Source organism: Mirounga leonina, unplaced genomic scaffold (assembly GCF_011800145.1).
Source record: "Mirounga leonina isolate KUSES-001 unplaced genomic scaffold, KU_Mleo_1.0 Mir_166, whole genome shotgun sequence".
Lineage (NCBI taxonomy): Eukaryota > Metazoa > Chordata > Mammalia > Carnivora > Phocidae > Mirounga > Mirounga leonina.
This window is the reverse complement of record NW_023270418.1, coordinates 36,461,942-36,477,887: the sequence shown is the minus strand read 5'-3', so window position 1 is coordinate 36,477,887 and position 15,946 is coordinate 36,461,942. Positions and strand designations below refer to the sequence as shown.

The window sequence follows — 15,946 nt, the reverse complement described above, 5'->3', positions numbered from 1 at the left end:
GCCATATGCGAGTCCACTCCATTCCCACACCCAGGAACAGAGTTCCCAAGGCCCACAACACGCTCCTTCCCCCAGGGGTCCAGTGTGTCCGTCACTGGCCAGCCTTGCTGCTTGTGAGTTAGATCCCGTGTCCCCCACTAGGATGTAGGGTCCATGAGTGCAGAGTTTCCCTTTGGCACATAGTGTATCCTAAGTTCCTCGTGCAGAGAAGGTCCCCAATAAAGGTTTTGGAATGAATGGGAGTGGGACCCAGGTGGGCCAAAAAAGGCAAGCTGGATGTGTGCACCTCCATACTTCGGGACAGTCCTGGGTCAGCAGAGCCCCCCATGTGGACAGCCTAGGGGGATACATCTGTTTTCTGACATGTTCAGGACAAAGCCATTGGGTGAGTTTTGGCCACAGACATGCCCCAGGACAGCAAGGCAGGGCTCCTTGGGGTGCCCACTATCATGAACAAACAGGAACAATGGACTGACCCCAAGCAAGAGCTCCCTGTGGAGATGGTCATCCAGACTGTCTCAACCCTCATGTCCTCCCCAGCCCTGCCTGGCCAGAGTCCACTGGGTCTGACTTTGTGAGGGTCCCCAGCTTTACCCCCAGGCCCAAAGCACCATTTCCGCCCCCCATCTTATGGATTGGGATCACCTTTTGTCAGGAATCAGCCCCAACCTCCAGTGGGGTACAAGGCCTGGGCTGGGGGCTCCTGGCAGAGCCCTGCGGCCACCTCCCTCCCCCAGCAGACCTAGGCCCAGTGGACCCCGGGTCTCCTGGGCTGCGGTGTCATCCTCAGCCTCTGCAGCCATGCCCTCTTGGAAGGGGAATCTTGCAAGGACTTAGAGATGAAGCCGCCCCGGGTTCAAATCAGATTCCCATCATTTCCAGGCTCCGCGATGTCAGCGGCTCGGTCGTTCCAGCCCCATGCCAAGGGTCAGTGCTTGGCATTCAGGGAAGGACAGATGGGGACCCCCTCTAACTAGGGTGAGCACACTGGCCAGTGCGCCCAGGTGACACGCCTGATGTCCTGGCTGAGCACCAACCGCAGCCCTTGCCCTCCCAACAACGCCCCTGCCCGGACAGTTAGTGACCCGGCCCAGTCACCCCAGGTATGTCTGCCCACAAGATGCAGTGACAGGGACAGGGCATCTCCTCTGAAGGGTGTGCGTGAACCAGAAACCCAACTGGAAGCTGACCATCCATCTGCTTCTGAGCACCCCCACCTCCACCGACAAGAAATACGGACACGGACACTCGACAAGTAACACCCATTAGGGCGCCATCTGTGACACCCCAGGACAGGGGCAGGAAACAGCACCGAGCACACCCATGCCCTCCATGGACAGTGCTAACGGGAGACTTGCAGGGCCCACTCAGTAAGTCCCGCGTGCGGTCCTGCCTGCCTCTACAAACCTGCTGTGGGAGAACTTTCAGGGACCAGAGGGTATGTGAGGGGTGAAGGGACGGTTCACCGAGGGCAGGGAGTGGTTCGGGGGTTTCCCTTAGAGGCACACATGAAGAATTTCCAGCCCAAATGGTATGTCGGGATTTGCTTCAAAGCAATGTGGGGGCGGGAGAGGAGGGGTGCGTGGGGCGGGAGTGGCCTGCACCCCTTGTGGACACTGGTGATGGAGGCGTCCCAGAGGCTTATCCGGGGCCCCAACACCGGCCAGCCTGACCACACACTCACCCACACTGCTTGTGTCCCCTGATAGAAGTTCCCGACACTTCCTGGTACAGAGAAGGCGTCCAATAAAGGTTTTAGAACTTTTGCATATGTCTGCGATTTTCCAGAATAAAAGCAAAGTAAAAGTGATAACACTTAGGGTTTGTGGAGTTTCTTAGCAGCACACCGGTCCAGGCCTATGGCAAGGTGGGGGTGGCTTTCCTGCGGGCCCATTCTCCAGCTGTCCTCCCCCACACCCATGTGTGATGGTCCCACTGCCCACCACCCTGTGTCCGGGGGTTAAGGAGAGGAGTCCCAGGAGATGTGGTTCAGTGAGGTCACAGACCAGGCAGTGGGTCCCTAGGAGAAGGGTGTGGGATGCCCCCTTCAGTCCCTTGGATGAGGCCCGCTCGCTCGGCCCTGCAGCCCTGAGCCACAGCTGCGTTGCTGACCCTGGCCCAGCCCGAGCCTCATCAGACCCACTGACCCCGTCACCACGGCTACCCTGGCCACCTGCTCTTTGCCAACACTGGAGGTTCACCTCCCGGGGTTCCAACGGCTCTGACCCAACCGCTCCCTTTCAAAGGAAGGGGTGCCTTCAGCACCCTCAAGCAGCCTGGGGGATCCCTGCCAGCCCCACCCCACCCTGCAATAAAAGAGAGCTTTGGGCCCAGCGAGACTTCAAAGCGCTCGAGGCCCAGGTCAAAGGTAGGGCTGAGTAATCTCTGCAGGCTCTCTTGGCTGGGGGAGCCTAGGTGGGGGGGCTTCCTTGTTCCTCTGAAGGAACCAGTAAACAGAGGCGGGCAAGGCCTCAGGCGCCGGGCCGGGGACCGAGCACAGGGCGCCAGACCGGAGGCCCACCACTCAAATCCCACGACCTCATAGGGCTGTTACCCCCGATTTGTGTCACCCAGCTGGTGGTGAACAGTGGGAATCTGAACAAGGCAGCCTGGACCCCAAGTCCTCAGCCCTCTCACAGGTCAGACCTCTTCGGGCCCCAGACCCTCATGCCAGGCAGCAGGCCCCCCACGGCCCCCAGACCTCAGCTTCCCAGCTGTGAGGCAGCCCTGCCTGGACCACCCACCAGCTCCCTGCCACGTGCTGGAAGCTGCCAGCCCCACAAGGTGCCCAGGAATTGCTCTGGCGCAGTGGTGGCCAGGCTGGACTCCCAGACCTCACACCTCTGGCCCCACCCCACAGAGCAGGGCGTGGAGTCCAGGGAGAGGTGACCAGAGGGGCTCAGTCCTGCTGGGTCCCACCCAGGCCTTGCCCTCACCTGGGAAATGGGGGCCTCAGGGCATGAAGAGGGCACCACCAACACCAGATACACAGCACTGATTTATTTCTGAAGTCCACCTGCCCCAAGACAGGTTTTCCAAAAAGGCTGGTCCCCAGCTGGGAGCACTGCCTGCATCTACCCAGCCGCTGCAAGGTGATGCCTCCCAGGGACACCGCCCCTCGGGGGACAGTGGGTGTCCAGATCTTGGCCAGGTTGGAAAATTCCAGTAGCGGGGTGGGGCGGAAGTAGACAATCTTTATTGTGTTCCAAGTCTGGGGATTTTTTTCGTACAAAAATAAGTCTTCATATTGCCGGTGTCCCTGGACAGTTCAAACTAATATGCAAAAAAGAGAAGTTCTGTGTCGCTATAAAATCCTCTCCCCTTCAAAAATCTCGGTGTTGGTGCCCCAGCCCCATCCCAGTGGAGAACCTCTGGGGGCAGGTTAGTCGGGTTCCGAGGAAGCCGCCAGCCAGGCGCGGTCAGGCCGGGACGTTTCCACACTGGCGCTTAGTCAGGTTGGACGGCACGGGGGGGACCGTCGGCGGAGTCCCGGCTGGGTGGTGGCTTCGCCCACGGGGGCTGTGGGCCCGAGGCACGGGCCACCCACATCGCTCCCGGGTGGTGAGCGTGCTCGCCGCTCCGCGTCCAGGGCTGGGGCTGCTGGGAGGGGAGGGGGGACGGGGACGCGCATTAGTGCGGGATCCGGCCCGGCCCCACCGCCCACAAGCGAAGTCTGCAGTTTCCTTTGCTTGGCTGGTTCTGGAGCTCCAGTCCGTGGGTGCCTCGGATTCGGTCTGCGCCCCGGCCGGGGCGGGGGCGCGGCGGGCGCTCCAAGCCGCAGTGAGTCAGGGTTCCGCACCCGCCGACTCATTTCTGCCACCCGGCCCGGCGCACGATTTGCAATGCAAAGTCACCCCGCCTCCCAGCGCCCGGCTCTGCCCCGGGATCCGCGTGCGCTCGGGGCCTCACCCGCCCGAGGGCCCCCCTCCCTGCTCCCCCTTCGGCGCAGCAGCGAGAGGAAGTTTTGCAATCCCGGACAAACAAACGCCGGTCTTGCACAGGCTTGAAAAAGTTTGGGGAAAATGAAGAGTGAGCGAAATCAAAGCCGTCACCGGGGCCTGGCGCTGCGCTTGGCTGCTCTCGGGGACGCGAGCCGCGAGGCTGTCCACTCCACCCCGCCCGGCTGCCCCTGCGCCGACCCCCCTGTTCCCCGCCGCGGGAGGTTACCTGGGGGGGGGGCGGAGCGCTCAGTAGCCCCCTAACCAGCTGGAGAAGTCGAGCAGCTCGCGCTCCACCGGGCTAAGCGCGCCCTCGCAGCCGCTGTCGTCCGAGGAGTAGGCGGAGCGCGGCGAGCCGGGCTCCGAGCTGCCCTCGCGGCCCGGGGACGACGAAGCGCAAGAAGGCGAGGCGGCGGCGGCGGCGGGGGTCCCGAGAGGCCCGCGGGACGCGGGGGGCCGCGCGGCCGGCGCCAGCAGCCCCTCGGCCAGGGCGGCACGCACGGCATCGTGCTCGGCCAGCAGGCGTTGCAGCGCGCGGATGTACTCCACGGCCGAGCGCAGCGTCTCCACCTTACTCAGCTTCTTGCTGGCGCCGCCGTGCGGCACGTGCTGCCGCAGCGCCTGGAACCCCAAGTTCACCAGCTTCACGCGGTTGCGCTCGCGCTCATTGCGCCGCGCCACGGCCGCCGCGCCACCCCCGGTCTCCGTCGCGCCCGGCTGTCGCCGCCGGCTGCAGCGCAGCAGCTCCGGGGATGCGAGTCGCCGCAGAGGAGCGCAGCCGCCCGAGACGCCAGGCGCGGAGGGCGCGGGCAGGGGCAGCGCACCGCTGTCCATCGCGCCCGCATCCACTCGCCCCGCAACTCCTCCGAGCCCCCGCGCGCAGCAGGAGGGGCGGACAGAGGAACCGGGGTCGGTGGGAAGACGACAGGACCCCAAGGGAGCCCCTGGAACTGTGCCGCGGAGCGACTCCCCAGGGTACGCGTTCCGGGTCGTCTGGGGCCCAGGGACAGAGAGGCTCAGGAGGCCAAGAGGTAGCAGGCCGTGCGCGCCTCGGAGCGTGGGGCGCTCGTGTCCCGCGCGTGCGGCCGGACCCTCCCCAGGTCTTCCCAGCGCGGCGCAGGCGGCTTGGTTTTAAATGTATAGATAACCCTCCTCCGCGCCGCTGCCGCCTCCTTTCTCACGCCCTCCTTCCCTCGCCTCGCCCTCCCGCCACGCTTCGCCCTCCCCCTTGCGCACACAACCTGCAAACACCAGGGCGTGAGCGCGTTCCCCACCCCATCTCCCCGGGCGGAGTCTGCAGGTCCCCGGTGGGCCCCGAGCTCCCAGCAGGTGCTTAGTGAGTCCCCCAAGGCGCAGTGCGCAGGTCCCGTGTGCGCCCGCGCCCGACCTCTGGGAGCTGTCAGCAGGTCTCCAGTGCGACCCCGCTGCCTGAGCCCAGTCCGCAGATCCCGGGTGCAACTGTTCGGTACCCCCACCGCACGCTGCGCGCAGCCCGCTATCCCCAGAGCTGTTGATGATCCACACGCGCAGCGCGCGCCGTGGGGAGGAAGACGTGGCCTCGTGAAGGCTCACCTATCCCGGAGGCGCGCGAGACCCCCGGGGGCAGCACGCGCCGCGCCTTCTGTCCCCGCGCCACCCCCCAACTCCCCCCCGCGTCCCAGGGGGCGGGGGCCGGGGTCTCAGCCAATCGTGGGCGGTCCGTTCGGCCAATCGCGAAGGGCGCGGCCTCACGCCCGGCCCCCCGGGAGGAAGCGCGTACGCCAGGCGTGTGGCTCCCCGAGCGTCGCTAACAAAACTGGGTGCTGCCAGGCGGCTCCCCGCGTGCACACCTGCTCCGCGCCCCGCCGCCCACCTACGTTATTCCTCTGCGGAGAGTGGGAGAGGGTGATGCGGCCCTTCGGGCAGGGCGGGATTGGAGGAGTGGTGCGCTGGGGTGGAGAGTTCAGGTTCCTGGGGCGCCTTTCACCATCCCTGCACGCACACCTTCTGCCTGTGGTTTCCAGGTGCCCCCAGCCTTGGGGAGCCTGGAAGCCCAGGGTCTGGAGGTTTGAACGGCCGCTGTGGACCGGGGCGGCGGTCAGCCTTTGCCCTGGCCCCACAGCTTCATTTCCCATATTGCCCTAACCTGCCCCCACGTTCTGCCTTCTGGGCCCCTTACGCTCCGGCCCCTCACCTTTGGTGCCGACCCGCTATCCTGGCCCTGACTCCGTTTTCCTCAGCCTCCCACCCCTGGCTGGGGCCTCCCTCTCCCACCCGACCAGCACTGAGACTGAGCCGGTGGGGGGAAGTTCCTGGAAAGCTGCCTCACGCCAGGGCAGAGCCTGGCCTCCCAAGCGCGGAGGGACAAAAGGGTTTCTCCCTGACAGATGGGGAGGAATGTAGGGTCCTGAGGGGGCAGGGACTGTGGTAGTGTGCAGAATGCACCCTCAGTGGGAGAGTTTCTCCTGCCCCACTGCAGGGGAATGCCTGCCAAGTGGCTGGGCCCTCAGGAGGCCAGGGCCCTGCCGGGTTTCGCCGATGCTGACCAGATCCTCCTGGGCCAGGTCTGCTGGAAAGGAGTTCTGCCGGGAGCCACTTCCCATTCTGGCTGGGGAGAGGCCCCGGATTCCTCCCCAGGGATCCCCCCGGGGCCTTGTGGTGTCCACTGGCTCCCAGTTACTCTGCAGGATCTCCTGGCAAGTTGGCTTGGCCTTCCTGCTTTGGGGTGTGACCTGGCAGCGAGCACCTGCCTGGGGCCAGGTGGGGATAGGGCCCCATTGTTGCAGAAGGAAGCTGTCTCAGAGAGGACATGGACTGTGTCCACAGTCACACCTCTGGCCAGTGGAGCGATCCAGGTAGAGATCAGGGCCTGGACTCTGAGTCCAGGAGGCTCAACCTTCTTCCCTGTCCAGGACAGGAGCCTTGGCTCCTCCTCTCTCTGGTCAGAGCCCACCTGCCCTTCCCTGGTGTAAAGTTAGTTGGCAAAGCCCAGCTGGAGATGGATGCCGTGTCAAAGGGAAATCCCCAGCATCCCGCAGACGGGCTCTTGGCAATCCTTGCCTGGACTTGTGCTCAGTCTCTGGGGCCCAGAGACCCTCAGGTACCTGTTCCCACACAAGAGACTACCCAGGCTCTAGCGGCTGACCCAGTGGTTTCATATTTCTCAGGATTCTCTGGTGGTGCCTCTGCTGGCTGCTGCAGCTGCTTTCAACTGCGGGGTCAGCTTGGGGGACAGCAGGAAGGCTGGGTGGCTGGGTCAGGCTCTCCCCGTGGCCCTCCTCCTGCACATCACGTCTGGGCTCCCAATGCCAGAGCACAACCTAAAGGGTGTAGAGCTTCTTTCTGAGATGGTGCAAATCTTTTAAAATCGACTGTAGTGATGGTTGCACAACTTTGGGAATTTGCTAAAAACCAATGAATTGTACACTTTATTTTTAAAGATTTTATTGATTTATTTATTTGAGAGAGAGAAGAGAGAGGGGAGAGGGGCAGAGGGAGAGAGAGAATCCAAGCAGACTCCCTGCTGAGTGTGGAGCCCATTGTGGGGCTCGATCTCACAACCCCGAGATCACCACCTGAACCGAAACCAAGAGTCAGATGTTTAACCGACTGTGCTACCCAGGTGCCCCAAATTGTACACTTTAAATTAATGCGCTGGGTGGTATGTGGATTCTATCTCAATAAAGCTGTTAGAAAAATTGCAAACATAAGCATGCTGCCTTGTCAGGGCTCTGCCCTCACCCTGGCACCCTCGCTAGCTGGTTGGCACACTCCCGGGCTCTGCCCACTCTTGAGTCTCCATGCCTGAGATGTACGGCAGGGATGGGTAAGCCCCATCCCCCTCCCCCGCCCTTGGCACCCACCATTCCCCTTTCTGTCTGTGAATTTGGCTGCTCTACGTCCCCAAATACATAGAATCCTGCAGCATGTGTCCTTTTGTGCTTGGCTGCTTTCACTCCGTGTGATTGATGTTCTCCGGGTCCAACCACATTATGGCAGGTGTCAGAATGTCCTGCCTTTTTCAGGCTTTGTGTGGATGGACCACATTTTGTTTATCCATTCATCAATCAGTGGACACTTGGGGTCCTTCCCCTTTGTAGTGGTTGTGAATAATGCTGCTTTGAACGTGTGTGTACACATCTCTTCCAGACCCTGCAGTCTCTTATTTTGGGAAGTACATCCAGAAGTTCAATTGCTGATCACGTGACGATCCTACCTTAAGCTTTCTGAGGTCCCTCCACGCTGAGCTCCGGAGCAGCAGCATCAGTCCACGTTCCCACCAACAGTGCACAGGGCTTCCAGTTTTCCACAACCTCACCAACACCTGTCACTTTCTGGGGTTTTTAATAGGTTTTTTGATAGTAGCTAATGACTGTGAATTTTTTTTGACCACCTGAAACTGTGACAAGTGTTCTCGGTTTGCAGGCCGTACAAAAACAGGCAAAGGCCACATCTGGCCATGGTTTGCTGACCCCACACTGGATGATGGGCACATCTCCAAGGCCTGGACCACTGGACGGTCATCATCCCACGGGCTCCTCAAAATCGACTCACCGCAGGCTGAACTGTCTTTCCCGAGCCCATTACTCCGCCCAGTCCCCTCCCCAGCCAGTGCTCAGGCAGCGGTGTTGGAGCTCCCACCTGCTCCCTCACCCTCTGCTGTCTGCCAGCCCTGCCACCTCTCCAGCCACGTCCCCATCTGCCCTCGGATGCTGCCTCCACCTACCCCCCTAGTCCCCTGGGTTCTGGCTTTGCCTCCTCCCTTCTGTCCACGGCCTCAGAGCAGACCTTATGGAGGCAAGAGGGGTCATGCCTTGGCCCTCGGGCTTAATCCAAGCTCCTTTGCACATTGCCCCCACCCGGTCACTGGCATCGTGTTCAGCTTTGATGTCACATCACCTGGAAGCCTGCCCTGCCCCTTCCACAGCCCCTGCTTCACACAGCCTGTCCCTCAGCATGACTCCCTGGCCACATCCAGAGGGAAATATGCCCTTCTCTCCCTCTGTGTTCCCGGCACACCATCCATGTCTGGCACACATCCAGCAAAGAGGATCAGGAGCTGGCTGTTGGTGGGAGCGGGATGCAGCCCAGGGAAGGACAATCCCTCGGCATCCAAGGCCAGCTCTGCCACTGACCCTGAGTGATCATGGTATCCCAGATCCCTGCACACAGTGAGGGCAGGCCAGCCCCTGCTCTAGAGGTACTTGCTGAGTCTGAAATCACCATGGACTCCATGGGACTGAGGAGCAGAGCTCCAAAAATCTGGGGTTGGAGGTTCTGGGTCCCCAGCATTGAAACAATGAGGTTGTATTTGGATCCTCTGGGGTGTTCCCCACTGTGAGATTGGACTGGGCCTGCATGGGGGCAGCAGCAGAGACACAGGTGACTGCATGGCCCCTGGCCTGGTGAGCAGGGTGGCCACTGGCTGGTTTGGTCTGGGCTCCCCACTCACTCCACACATAACCCGAGGCCCCTGGCTAGCTCCGTCTCTGCCCCTCAGAGGCTCTGGGCTCCTAGTTGTGTTCTCTGGGTCAGGTCATGAGTGGGGAGGTGGGGAGCCCAGCTGGGCTAGGCTGGCGCCTTCCCCAAGCACACAGCTCTGGCTGTAGCCCTCATGTGGGTCACCTCTGTGTGTTCAGATCACTTGGGAACCTGGAGCCTTCTGGAATCCAGCTGCAGGGGAAGCAGGAGCTATGGGAAATGAGGTACATCCAGATGCTCAAGCTTCGGGCCCATGGATGCGGCATAGATGCACCAGACAGGGTCCTTCAGAGACACAGCAGGAGGAGATAGAAGGAGGTATAGGTTACAGACTGGTTCAGGTGCTCAGGAAGCACGGGATGTCCCACTGTCTGCTGCATGAAAGCTGGGGATCCAGGAGGGCTGGTGGGGTGATTCAGCCCAAGCCCATTGACCTTAATCCAGGGTGGTACAACTATGAGACATCCTGAAGGACCCGCTCTGTTCCAGACACTCTTCCTTCCTCACCCCAGTCTGGAGCAGTGGTCCAATGTGCCCTTGGCAGTTAGGATCAGTCCCCCGCCAACACTGTACCTCCCTTCTCTGCCTGTTGATTCAGGGGCATGGGGGGGGGGTGTCCCTGAGTGGCCGGGCAGCAGTCTGAATTTCCAGGTCACTGGAGTCACTGTCTTAGGACAGAAGCATCCCTCCCTCTGCAACGGATCCTTTGGGGCAGCAGAGCCCAAGGTCGTGCGGTGGGAAGTGAATGTTCTGCTAGGGGGGCACTAGAGGTAATAGTGAGTGGTGCCCCGGCCATTTCCAACCCCGATTCCTGGGCCGGTGAATCCTGGCTCTGGGAGACACGGCCCCATATGTGGGATGCTGACTCAGAGCACATTCGGCCTTCAGGAGAACGCTGTCCCGGCCCTGCAGGGTACCGCCACCTCACTGGGGCTGGACCTGAGCCTTCAAAAGGCCATTCTGCCATCCTATCAGCCAGCTACTGCAGGCTGGTGGGCCCACGGTGAGACCAGTGAGTTCCGTGAGCGTGGACGCACGCCGCACTTTGTTTGCCATGGACCAAGCTCCTGTGTCAAAACTCTGCTGGTGGGACACCGGGACGGCGGATGGGGCGTTCTGGGAGTCCACGATGTCATTTTGGTGGAAGTATAGCGTGTGGGGAAGGCAAATCTGCATCCCGAATGAATGTCTATTCCAGTAAGAACAGAGCCCGGCCCTTCCCACGATGGAGGCGGCCCAGTGCCGTCAGCTGGCCAGCAGGTGGCTGACCGGTCACCCCAGGAAGGGCGCCGGGTGAGGGTTCGGTGTGGGTGTCTGCCACTGGTACCTGGGGCACGCAGTGGGGGCCAGAGCTGGGTGGGCTTTGGTGGGTGAAGTCCCTGCTGCTGAGCCACATGTGGCCACTTTGTGCGGGAGCCCAGGGGGCGACGGCCGGGGTGGCTGGGGGAAGGGGCTGCCTGGTACCTGCCTGCCTGATGATGAGAGTCTGCTGCCGAGCTCCCCCTGTGGTGGGCATTCACATGGAGCACAGATATCCACATTTTACCTGTCCACACACCTCTTCCCCAAATTCCTTTGTCATCAATTAATTTCCCGGTCATGGTCCTTCCAAGTCCCCGACCGTCCAGCCAAACCATTGGCCACAGCGCAGGGATCAGCGTATAATCTCACGTCTGGCCGTTTCTCCTTCCCAGCACAGTGCACAAGCAAGCGCACTGCCCAAGTCCTGCCTCCTGGGAAGATTTCCCTCCACCATGTCCTTCGGGGACTTCCCGGGGAGGGGCTGCAGCGTGGCAGTTGTCCACGTTGGGTGGCAGGTCCTGAGCATGGACAGACCTATCTGTCAGCCGGGCCTGAGCCTTCTCTCCCCCGTCAGCTCACCAGAGGGGACTCCCCCCGAGGCCCTAGGCCAGGCTGGGGAGAGAGAAGCCGTGTAGCAGGAGTGGGGGTCATGGGCATCTGGGCCACTTGTTCACGTGACTTACTTGTGCCTTCAGGGCCCACGCGGGCCTGACCACACACGCACCACCTCCACGGGATGACGGGTGCTGCATGCCCAACACTGCGGTTCGGTGGCTCAGACGGAGCAGTCTGGGTGGCACGGTGACTCGGTGGCTCAGACGGACGCCGTCCGCGAGGAGCAGTCGGGTGGCACGGTGACGCAGTGGCCCGTGGCCGAGCGTTTGGTCTCTACGAAGGCCCAGAACTGTTTCTCAAGGGAGAGCGGTCACCTGGGGCAGATGGCAGGGTCTCGCCCCCAAACCCCAAAGGCCCATGCTGAGGGCTCCCGACGGCATCTCAGTCCACACCAACCCTGCGGGCGCCATGGGCTCTGCTGGCTCCCGTGGCCCGGACCTGCCACAGAGCTGTCTCTTATTCTGGGCCCCACTCAAAACTAGCAGGTTTGGGGTCACTCCGTGAATGGGCTGGAGTAACACCCCCCATGAGGGACTTGTCGCCTCCACAGTCCAGGCCCACTAGAAGTCGAGCCAACAATCTGTCCTTCACCTTAGGTGACATATCTCCACGTGCCCCCCACCCCTGGACCCCTAAAAATGTTGCTGAAGTAGAAGGCCCTGGACTTCTGTTGGCTTTATCTCCCACTCTCTGGCATATGTCTTACCACGAAGTCTGGGGTGGTGGCTGCTTCTTGCCCAGTGGATCCGCCAGCATCATGGCCACAAAGCAGCGCGAGAAGGTGTGGAAGTGGCCGGTGATGGATGTCCGTGCGGGTTCTGACCCAGGCCTGGGGCCAGTCCCCCCCGAAGTGGGGCTGGGATGGCGCAAGGGCAGGCTGCTGGAGGCAAGGGCATTGGCCAGGTCAACCACCGCCTACCAGGGGCAGGGGCATAATTTGCTCCAGCCCTGAAACCACATCTGGTGCAGCATGAAACTGAGAATAACCCGATGCCCCCCAGGACCCTCCTGGCCTCCGCACGGGCCAAACAGGCGAGGGGAGAGGAGCTGTGGTGGGAATCGCGGCCCCGCACCCTTCAAGTCCTGGGGGGAGGCTCCAGCCTCTGCACTGCCCCCGGGGACACAGTATTGCCCTACAGGGACCCCCTTCCTGGGGAGGGGCAGTTCTGGTGGCTGCACGTGGCCTTTCCCACCATCACAGCCGTCCCTCCACAGTCAGGGAACCCGTGTGGGAGCCTGCCAGCTGATGGGAATGTCGGCTCCAATTACGCTTTGGGGAGCTGGAGGGGCTGCCTCACGGTGGGGTCAGGACCCCCTGACCCCCATGCGAGGGGGCCCTGGGTTGAGCTGCATCAATGGTCAGGCCTGCACGAGCCCTGCCCCGCCTGGTGAGGACAGGGACGTTCGGGGCCTCTGGGAATCAGGGTCAGTTCAGAGCAGGGTCCCGGCTGGAGTCCCCAAAGTCTGTCCAAGGCCCCTCTCAGTCGTGGTGAGACTGGAGTGTCCAGGGCCCCTCTTGGTCGTGGTAAGATGCTCATGTCTGGGGCCCCTCCCTAATTTATTCCCCATGGTTCTGATGAAAGTCATGGCTTCTGACCCCTTGCAGAGTGGGGTGAGCACATCTCAGACAGCAAACCCACACCAGCTTCCCAACCTCCCTAAGCCTTTGGCCAGGGGAGGTCAGGCCTTTCCGGCCACCCGGGGCAGGCCATCTCTAGGTCCGGGTTTTAGCCACCCTAACTGCGAGAGCCCTTCCTCAGCCCCCTTAGGCTGCAACGTTAAATCCCGAATCCCTGCTGACTGAGGCCAGGCCCCACATTAGGTCCTTCCAGCACTGTCCCCCCCATTCCCACAGGTGTTCCCCTGACCTCTGACTGCTCGCGTCAGGAAGCCCCAGTCGTGCCTTTGGAGTGTGGCACGCCTTCTCATGAGTCACACTTTGTTCCTTGCCTTCGGGCCTGCTGGGACTTGAGTCTAGTTTTGGCTCTAGAAGCAAAGAGGGGCAGTGGGCGTGGGTCCTGCAGAGAGCGAGCATGGCAACGGCCTCGGGCAGCGCAGGCTCCAGCCCCTGGGGTGGGGATGGGAAGGCCCCTGCCCACTGGGGGCGGGGGGACCTCTTCCACTGAAGAGAAGACTCATCAGGATTTAGGGGTGCAGGGTCCCCTGCTTCTCCAGGGTCATCCCACTCATCCCCACCCCAACCAACAGGATTCCAGTCTTCCCAGTCAGTGCCTTCACATTCACAGCAGACACCCCGCGAGGCTGGGGTTCTGTTTACGTTGCAGTTCAGCCCATCGCGGGATGAGGGTCTGCATCAGATTTTGAGCTGCGTCCGCCCTGCAGCTGGAGCAGGCACGGCTCTCCGTCAGGGCAGCCCTGGTTAGGAGGATGTAGGGATTTTGTGCATCCCTATTGCCAGATCATGCCATGGGCTCTCCGTTGCTATTGATAATAGAGTCATTCACATCTTCAAATCAATCCAATCAGACTAGAGAGCCGGTTCCAGAAATCCCAGAACCAATTCAGAGTACTCATCCTTAACATCCTTTTCCTCTAGAATCACTCTTGGTGCAAAAATCTCTATTAGTCAGGGTTCTCCAGGGAAAGAGAACCACTAGGAGATATCTATCGATCAATAGGTAGATAGATACTTCACCACTATAGATTCTACAGGTATTAAATGAATAAGATAATATTATGAAACTTTATGCCAATTAGGTCATCAAGGTAGATGAAATAGACAAATTCTTTAAAAGACACAAGTTACCAAAACTCATCCGAGAATAAATAAGTAACCAGAGGGCGCCTAGGTGGCTCAGATGGTTAAGCGTCTGCCTTCGGCTCAGGTCATGATCCCAGGGTCCTGGGATCGAGTCCCGCATCGGGCTTCCCGCTCCTTGGGAGCCTGCTTCTCCCTCTGTTTCTCTCTGTCTCTCATGAATAAATAAATAAAATCTTAAAAAAAAAAAAAAAGTAACCAGAATAGCCCTGTATGTATACAGGAAATTAAATTTATAGTAAAAGGAAAACTTCCTGTAGAGAAAACTCCAGGCCTAGGTGGCATTACTGGTAAATTCTTTCAAATATTTAAGGTAAACATAAAACCAGTTCTACATAAACTCATCCAGAACACTTAAAAAGGATAGAGTACTTCCTAGCTCATTCCATGAGGCAGGCATTACCCTGATACCAAAGTCAGACAAATACAACACAAGAAAAGAAAGCTATACGCTGATATCCCTCACGAACATAGATGCAAAATTTCTAAGGAAAACCTCAGCAAATCAAATCCAACAATATACAAGTGGGGTTTATTCTAGGAACGCAAATCAGTTTAACACTCAGAAAATCAACTCAATTAATTGACAATATTAAATTTAAAAAGAAAAATCACATCATCATCTCAATAGATACAGAAAAATCATCTGACAAAATCCAATAGTCATTCATGATTTTCAAAACCCCAGCAAACTAGGAATCAAAGGAATTTTTCTCAGCCTGATAAAGGACATCAAACTTAATGCTGAGAGACTGAATGTCCTCCCTCCAGTACCAGGGACCAGACAAGGATATCTCTTCTCAAACTTCTATTTAACCTTGTTCTGTAGGTTGTAGCCAGTGTGATAAGGCAAGAAAAGAATCAAAAGGCATCCAGATTGGAAAGAAAGAGCAAACCATTCTTACTCACAGAAAACATGATCACCTATGAAGAAAATCTGACCAAATACTAAAACAGTATTCTAATTAAAATGAGCTTAGTAAGATTGCAAGATACAAGATCAATATAGACAATGAACTGTATTGCAGTACACCAGCAAAGAACAATTACTTTGAACTTTAAAATGTCACTCACAATAACATCAAAAATATTAAATAATACATAGATATAAATATGGCAAAAGATGTTCAAAACTGTACACTGAGATCTACAAAACACTGATGAGAGAAATTATAAAAGACTTAAGTAAATGGAGAGATACACAGTATTCATTGATTGAAAGATCCAATATTAAGATATTAATTTTCTCCAAGCTGATCATTACGTTCAACACAATCCCAATTAAAATTCCACCAGGTTGGGGCGCCTGGGTGGCTCAGTTGGTTAAGCGACTGTCTTCGGCTCCGGTCATGATCCCGGGGTCCTGGGATCGAGCCCCGCATCAGGCTCCCTGCTCTGCGGGGAGTCTGCTTCTCCCTCTGATCCTCCCCCTCTCATGCTCTCTGTCTCCCATTCTCTCTCTCAGATAAATAAATTTAAAAAAAAAATCTTTAAAAAAAAATAATCAAGGTGGGGCGCCTGGGTGGCTCAGTCGGTTAAGCGTCTGCCTTCGGCTCAGGTCATGATCCTGGAGTCCCTGGATCGAGTCCCGCATCGGGCTCCCTGCTCCGCGGGGAGTCTGCTTCTCCCTCTCCCACTCCCCCTGCTTGTGTTCCTGCTCTCGCTGTGTCTCTCTCTGTCAAATAAATAAAATCTTTAAAATAAATAAATAAATAAATAAATAAAATCTTAAAAAAAAAAAATCCCACCAGGTTTTTTTGTAGAAATTGGCAAACTGATTTTTAAAATCCATATGTTCTTTGTACACATTTATTTTTAGTCCTCAACTGATACCTTATTTATCTGTGGAAGT

At 58.6% G+C, this 15,946-nt stretch overlaps 1 protein-coding gene across 1 annotated transcript; it reads right to left on the bottom strand.

Annotated features, from left to right (window-relative positions):
• Positions 1–4,187: 4,187 nt before the first annotated feature.
• On the bottom strand, positions 4,188–4,772 carry ASCL2 (achaete-scute family bHLH transcription factor 2). The gene has a single exon (XM_035012401.1). The coding sequence runs from the start codon at positions 4,770–4,772 to the stop codon at positions 4,188–4,190; it is 585 nt and encodes a 194-aa protein (XP_034868292.1).
• Between the last annotated feature and the right edge of the window lie 11,174 nt (positions 4,773–15,946).